General features: G+C 43.1%; 1 protein-coding gene across 1 annotated transcript in view; it reads right to left on the bottom strand.

Moving 5' to 3' along the window:
• LOC111994423 (putative disease resistance protein RGA3) overlaps positions 1–359 on the bottom strand; it is a 21,940-nt gene extending 21,581 nt beyond the window's left edge. Inside the window, 1 exon segment of the mRNA XM_065760966.1 lies at positions 57–359. Within this exon segment, the coding sequence (XP_065617038.1) occupies positions 57–359 (303 nt within the window).
• Positions 360–8,179: the final 7,820 nt, after the last annotated feature.

Here is an 8,179-nt window from a genome sequence, read left to right as displayed (position 1 = left end):
ATAATATATATATATAATATAATTTTTTTTAAGAAAAACCGATGTTCCCTCATTGCCTGCATCTCTGCGATAATATGTGGTGGAGTCGCATCCGTGAGGGATGGCATGCTCAAGTTCTGCCTCTCCGGCTTGCTTGGGGCGTGGCTGCCTTCAGGTTTCTCCTGATTTTTCTTTGGAGCGCTGGTCCCTTCCTGATCTTCTTGTTGGTTATTCAGTGCTGCATTCTTCTGGCGCAGCTGTTCTTCCAAGTCGTGGTTTTGTTTGGTGAGACGCTCCACAGCGGCTCCGAGAGTCCGAACTTGTCTCTCGAGGGCAGTCGTGGGTGGTTCCTCTCCTTGAACGTTGTTAGTAGTTGCCATTGAGCGAGTGAGTACCATGCAACCCTTTAGTCCAGGAAACGATAGTATGGCTTAATTACGTTTTCGATTCCCCACAGACGGCGCCAACTGATGATGCCGAAAATATCACCAGTGAGCCGCACGTACTCGCACGCTCAAAATGCAACCTACACAACACAAGAAAGGGAAAAGACCTAAGCAGAGAGCACCGGTGTGGTGCTGGCCAAATACCCTCCGAAAGTCAAGTTAGAACTCTTTTTAACTTTAGAGTGCTAAAGAGGGGTTAATTATGCGTACCTCGACTTGTGAGGGTATTGGGACTTTTATAGTAGTCGAAAGTTGACCTTTTTTACTTGGAGTCGAAGTCTTTCCTTGTAGAAATCCTCTTGAGGAGTCCCAAACATGATGGACAAGTCATATTCCTTATAAAGAAGATCTTCATCGATGCACGCAGCTTCTAGAACCCTAATTGCGCTAGGACTCTAACTACCCCTAGAATCTAGGGGGTTTGCCGCAAGTATTCCCATATAGGGATTCTGTCTGACACGTGGCCAGCAAATCCGTCCTCACCGAGTCTTGCACCTGATGGGCCCGTCCATCAACATTGCTTGGATTCGTCAGCTTATTTTCTCCTCTTCACCCATTAACATTTAACAACCAATATATATATTATGTTTAATCTAAGTAGTTGTTGGAGTAGGAAGATACCTGGAAGACTAGGTTGCGTTAGTTTCTTACCTAACTTCCGCAATGAGCCAACACTACTCCACCCGGAATTTTAAAAAGGTATAGCTTTCCACTTTCCATTTTCCACCAGTTTTTATTAGCCTATAAATTTGTATGCAGGACTTCCTAGTCTTCTTCTTACCTTCATTGCTACGATGTTTCCTTGGTGACACGCGAGAACTGGAGTGGACATCCACTTCAACTATAATATTTACACGTACGCTGCTTTGACTCCGAAAGGAAATTTACTTTTAAATTTTTAATTAAGGTCTTGTTTTTAACTTGACCGCTAAAGTAAATATAAATATTTCCAAGAAAGAAATGACTATACGTGCTACATCAAATCTTGTTCACAAGAAAGTCAGAAAAATAAAATAAGCTCTGTCCAACCTTTAGAAATTTTCAAGCAATGACATACTTTTCTTCCAAGATAATTTTGGTTTTTACAAATAGTGTCGCGATAAATCATAAAGCAGCTTTCTAACAGTAGAATCTTGTCACCACCAAAATTGACGAATATTATAGTACCAATCTTTTAAAAAATAGCAGCTGGAGGAATAGGGCCACTTGCTTACGTATATTCTATGCACACATGCGAAGAATTTCGTATGCTAGTTCCCATTAACAAACAATACTTAGTTTTTAAGAGGAACAAAATTTCTCTCCAAACTAGTTTGATGAAAAACTCTTTAAATTTTTCATATATTTCTTTTTTGGGTGTGAATTTTAAAAATTTAACTGTTGAATTTCATATTCTTTATATTCTTAACGTACATATCAACTTTTGTTCAAATTTGATATTATTTACTATTTGATCAATTAACTTATTTTTTATATACAATTTTAAATTACAAAAATTTGAAATTATAATATTTATTTGATGACATAGCAATTAATCTTTGATTTTCTTGAAATTTTGTAAACATTAAGGATGTAATAAGAACTTGCAATCTAACTGTTAGATTTTCAAAATTCACACTCAATATAAATATATATGATGAATTTGTAAAGTTTCTCTCTAAATTAGTTTGGAGAGAAACTTTGTTCTTTTAAAAGGACGAAAGTTACTTGCACACCAACTCTATTAAAAAATGATTGTTGACTTGTGCAGGCCAGACCCTCCGTCTCATAGTGCCCAACGCCCATTCGCAAAACACCAGCAATTTCAAAAATCTGCAATTTCAACTTTCAACAATAGCAACTAGACTATATATGTGAGTTACACGAGACAATAGAAACCCGAACCATTAAAAATTATTAAATAAATAATTTGAGGTAAACAAATAAAATAAAATAAAGACATTATTGACTTAATTATTGAAAGGGGAAAATACACACTAGGATGCCTATTGCGATTGTACGGGCCGGATATTGTCCACAGACGTCAGGATGGACGAGCCCGTCATTTGCACGGGGCCTCAGGTGGACGGATCTCATGTGGACGGACCTGATACGGACGGAGCGAAGGAAGGTGGGCTGGTTAGCCATGGGCCTGTTGGACCCCTTAGTGGGGATATTTTGGCCCACTCTCATAAGGCCCTAAACAGAGTCCTTGCGCTAGTTGGACTCTGGAAATCTTATATATTTGGTAAAGATCTTCCCTATAAGGAGGAGATCTGTCCATCACGTTTAGGATTCTACAAGAAGAGTCTTTTTTTTTTATTCATTTAAGTTTTTTTTTATTCGTGTGCACCTTTTTTTGAAGAGGATAACATCCTCTTTGTCCGTCCACCTTTGAGTGTTCATCAATGTTTTTTTTTTTTTTTTTTTTGGGGTGGCCGTCCATGCATGCACCGTCAGCGCCCCTTTTGTTTGTCCGTCATGACATTCATCATTTACTTTGTCCATCCACTTTGTTCATGGACTTGTTGTTGGTACCAAGTGTGACTTTGTCACCTGTTGGTCATCCACTTGGGGTGATGGTCGTCCACTTGGAGTCGTGGACTTCTTGAGGTGACTAAGTGTACCTCGTCACTTTGTTGGTCGTCCACTTGGAGTCGTGGACTTGTTGAAGTGACCAAGAGTTACTTCGTCACATTGTTAGTCGTCCACTTGGGGTCGTGGACTTGTTGAGGTGACTAAGTGTTACATCGTCACATTGTTGGTCTCCCTCGGGGTCGTGGACTTGTTGGTCGTCCACTTGGGTCGTGGACTTTTGAGGTGACTAAGTTTACCTCGTCACCTGATGGTTGCGTCCACTTGAGGTCGTGGACTTGTTGAGGTGACTAAGTGTTACCTGTCACCATGATGGTCGTCCACTTGGGTCGTGGACTTGTTGAGGGACAGATGTGTTACCTTGTCACCTTGGTCGTTTTGGGTCGTGGACTGTGGACAAGTCCTCTCTTGATGGTCAAGAGGTCGTGGACTTGTTGGATCTAATGCTGTCCTGTCGCACTTGGGGTCGTGGACTTGTTGAGGTGATGCTAGTGTTACCTCGTCACCTTGGGTCGTCCACTTGGGGTCGTGGACTTCTTGAGGTGACTAAGTATTACCTCGTCACCTTGATGGGTCGTCCACTTGGGTCGTGACTTCTTGAGGTGACTAAGTGTTACCTCGTCACCTTGATGGTCGTCCACTCGAGAGGTCGTGGACTCGTTGAGGTGACTAAGTGTTAGCCTCGTCACCTTAATGGTCGGACTGTTGAGGTGTTTTACCTCGTCACCTTGATGGTCGTCCACTGTGAGGTCTGGACTTCTTGAGGTGACTAAGTGTTACCTGGTCACCTTGATGGTCGTCCACTCTGAGGTCGTGGACTTGTTGAGGAGACAAGTATTTACCTTGTCACCTTGTTAGGTCGTCCACTTGGGGTCAGTGGACTTTGTTGAGGTGACTAAGTTTATCCTCGTCCACTTGTTGGTCATCCACTTGAGGTGTGGACTTATTGAGGTGACAAGTTGTTACCTTCGTCACCTTGAGGGTCGTCCACTTGGGGTCGTGGACTTGTTAAGGTGACTAAGTTTACCTCGTCACCTTGTGGTCGTCCACTTGCGGTCGTGGACTTGTTAGGTGACTAAGTGTTACCTCGTCACCTTGTGGTCGTCCACTTGGGTCGTGGACTTGTTATAGGTGACTAAGTGTTACTGTCACCTGTTGGGTCGTCCACTTAGAGTCGTGGACTTGTAATGATTCAATGTCTGAGATCGTCACTTTTGGACTTATAATTTCGATCCCTTGGGTCGGATTGTTGTCTCCACTTTGTGGAGTCTGTACTCCTCTTGAGGTGATCACGTTCCATCTTGTCACGACTTGATAGGTCGTCCACTGAAAGTAGTTGTGTCTGAATTCCTTTATTAGATACTAATATCACAGATGACTGCAGTTTACCGTCAGAAAAGTACTTGTCCCCTGGTCGTGGCTTAAACTTTGTAGGGATTGACTAAGTTACAACTCGTAATTGTAGGACGTCACATCATGGGAATCTGGGACCCTTGTTGCTCAGGTATACATATTAGTATTTCCTGGTGCTCATGCTCTATGGTCTGCAGTTTGCGTCCACGTTCGAGGTGGTAGAGTCCTTGCCTTGAGGTGACGTGGTCGTTAGCTCGTCATGCCATGGTTGTTGGTCGCCATCTTGGCCGTCTCTGGACTGTTGACGGTGCAAGGTACCTCGATCACCTTGTTGCTCGTCCAACTTGGCGTCGTAGGAATTTGTAAGGTGTAAGTGTTGACTGTCACCGGTCGTTCCAATTAGGGGGTCGTCCGATTGCATTATAAGCGTGACATGAACAGTGAGCCATCTAGTCACTTGTCTGGGATCAATCCACTATGGTCGCGAACTGTGGAATGGGACATAACTCGTATCCAAACCACGTCACGGCTTTTGTCGTCCATTAGTCCGTCTTGTCTAGGTGACTAAGTTACATTTGTCGACCTGGGTAGTCACTATGGTGTCTGTGGCACTTGTGGTCGTCCACTGCGGTCATGACTCTGAGAGTCCCACTGTAGTACACAGTCGTCACATGAGGTCGGTGAACTCGAGGATCTGACTTATGAGAGACCTAGATCGGTTTATCCTCTTTTGGTCGACCAGTATGGACGTTCCATCCTGAGGTGCTTTCTGCCTTCGGACTGACCTAGTTGTGGCCTAGACACTTATATCCCCATAGTTCCTGGCTCATTTCTTGTCGAGGTCGTGCATCTTGAGTGTGATCCGTCCTTCCGAGAACTTGTTGAGTTGTCGTCTTACTCACTTGTGCAGTTTAGTCAGAGTCGCGACTATGTCTGATAGGTGGAACCTATGTGTCACCTAGTCATCCTTGATTGGTCGTCCCTTGGGGTTGTGACTTTTCAAGAAAGGTCAAGGTGATCCTCGTCACTTGATGTCATTGTACCATCTTGGGTCAGTAGGGTACATTCTGATTCTGAGGAGGCATTAGAGTCGTTGCACCTTGTCGATCTTCGTCTGCGGATCTCGTCCCCTTTTCTAGCTTTTCCTCCGGGTCCGATGCGCTTCGTTATGTAGGTGCCTGTAGTAGTACCTTCACGACATTGTTGGTCTACTGGGTGTTGGCTTGTTGAGGAGAAAAGTGACTTTGCATCTTCGTGTCAGTCCCTTGTTCGTGACGTAAGCTGCTACAGTGTTACCTCGTCCCGTCGGTCGTCCTACTTGGGATGCGGACTTGTTAAGGTTAAGCGTTACTGTCATGTGCGTCCATTAGGTCGTCACTCTCGTTGATGCTTAATGTTACATCTACTTGGTCTCACTGGGCGTGGACTTCTTGTACCTGTGCCCTCCAATGAAGTGCGTGGTGAACTGAGCGCTAGCTCTTGAAAGTGCTTGATGGAGTTGGCGTCAGTCGGCTGAACCATACCTGCGGGGCCCTTGAGTGTTGTGGGAAGGCCCTACACATGATCTCGTCTGCTACCCCTTGAAGGTGCATTAAGGTCTTGAAGGTTTCTAGATGGTCTAGAGGATCCTTACCCGTCTAGACTGTCTATTGCGGCATGCGAAATTTATGGGGTAGGGGGAGGAGTCACGGCGAGTGAAGGAGTCGGTGCGGTTGACAAATCGTCAAGATCACTAGAACTCGCCCCTTGAGTCGCTTCTCATAACCTCCATTTCTCCTTCATCGCTTGCATCTCTGCGACAATATGTGGGAGTGCATCCGTGAGGGATGGCATGCTAAATTCTGCCTCTCCGGCTGCTTGGGCGTGGCTCCCTTCAGGTCTTCTCCTGTTTTTCTTTAGCGCTGGTCCCTTCTTGATCTTCTTGTTGGTCATTCGGTGCTGCATTCTTCTGGCAGCTGTTCTTCCAAGTCTTGGTTTGTTTGGTGAGGCGTTCCACGGAGCAGTGAGAGTCGAACTTGTCTTTCGAGGGCAGTCGTGGGTGTTCCTCTCCTTGAACGTGTTAGTGGTTGCCATTAGCGAGTGAGTACCATGCAACCCTTTTGTCCAGGAAACGAAATATGGCTTACATCTACGTTGTTTCCCACAGACAAGGCGCCAACTGATGATGCGAAAATATCACCAGTGAGCCGCACGTACTCGCACGCCCAAAATGCAACCTACACAACACAAGAAAGGAGAAAGACCTAAGCAGAGAGCACCGGTGTGGTGCGGCCAAATACCCTCCGAAGGTCAAGTTAAGACTCTTTTCAACTTTAGAGTGCTAAGAGGGTTAATTATGCTACCTCGATTTGTGAGGTATTGGGCTTTTATAGTAGTCGAAAGTTGACCTTTTTTACTTGAGTCGAAGTCTTTCCTTGTAGAAATCCTCTTGAGGAGTCCCAAACGTGATGGACAAGTCATATTCCTTATAAAGAAGATCTCCATTGATGCACGCAGCTTCTAGAACCCTAATTGCGTTAGGACTCTAATACCCCTAAAATCTAGGGGGTGTGCCACAAGTATTCCTATATAGGGATTCTGTCTGACACGTGGCCAGCAAATCTGTTCTCACCGAGTCTTGCACCTGATGGACCTGTCCATCAACATTGCTTGGATCCGTCAACTTATTTTCTCCTCTTCAAATAACAATAAGTAACAACCTGATACTTAGAATTTGTTGTAAAAATATTGTAAAAATTGTGTGCACTTAATTGAAAATAAAAATAAAAATAAAAATAAAAAAACTTTTTTCCCAATTGTGGCAATGGCATTGCCAAAATTGTGGGAAAAATTTGCTTTATTGTATATTGTTCTGAGTCTTAATCCTTATACCCATACTATCTTTTATACTTTTCTAGTAGGATACGTGGTTTACCAGTTTCTATAACTCCTCTGTTCCATAATCTTCTTACACTCCTTGTTGTCTTCCTTGTTGTAGGACTCTATTGAAAACAAGCCAAGTGGTTTGTTTTGAGTTCAGGTTGAGGTGGAATATTGTAGGTTGAGGTGGAATATTGTAGGTTATGGTCTGGATGTGTTATGGCTAATGGTTGAAGACTTTGATAAGGAGAGATTGGGGAAAAAGGAGAGGTCAATGGTACGGTCAAGTCTCTATACAACGATTGGCGAGGCTGAAGGTGCATATGAACATGTATAGGCAGTAGATTTGCAAAGGGAAAGAATTCTGTTCATACAGAAGCAGTCCAACAGCTGAAGAAATTTTTGAGGCCAAAAGGCATGACTGTCCAAGTAGAACACTAAGAGGTCTGTTCTTAGAAGTCTCAAATTTTCCCCACAATTTCGGCAATACCATTGCCACAATTGGAAAAAAAAATTTATTTTTTTTTTCCCATTTTCGGCAAATCCATTACACTTTTTTTTTCTAAGAAATGATAAGTGCACACAATTTTACAACATTTTCACAACAATTCTAAGTATCAGGTTGTTACTTATTGTTATTGTTAGATTAAAATAGTAATCTCAATGTTAAATTTAAATTGGAACTAATAATAACTAGTTACCTGTGATTTATTCTGAAAATATTGTGTACGTAGCATATTATATTTTTCTTTAATTCTTCCCCAAATTTTGGCATTCACTTTTTTTCTCCTACCATTTTCGGCAATACCATTGCCCACAATTACTTTTTTTTTTTTTTTTTGCACTCGCTCATTGCACTTCTCACACTCACACATCCGGGCAGGTGAGGAAAATTGGGCAGATGAATTACGGCAACACTGTTGCCGAAATTCAAGTTTTTCTCTTTCCTCCTTTTTTCTCATTCTCTC

Source organism: Quercus suber, unplaced genomic scaffold (assembly GCF_002906115.3).
Source record: "Quercus suber isolate HL8 unplaced genomic scaffold, Cork oak 2.0 scaffold_389, whole genome shotgun sequence".
In the NCBI taxonomy this organism is placed as follows: Eukaryota; Viridiplantae; Streptophyta; class Magnoliopsida; order Fagales; family Fagaceae; genus Quercus; species Quercus suber.
The sequence above is the reverse complement of the archived record's forward strand: the minus strand, read 5'-3'. Positions and strand labels throughout refer to the sequence as shown.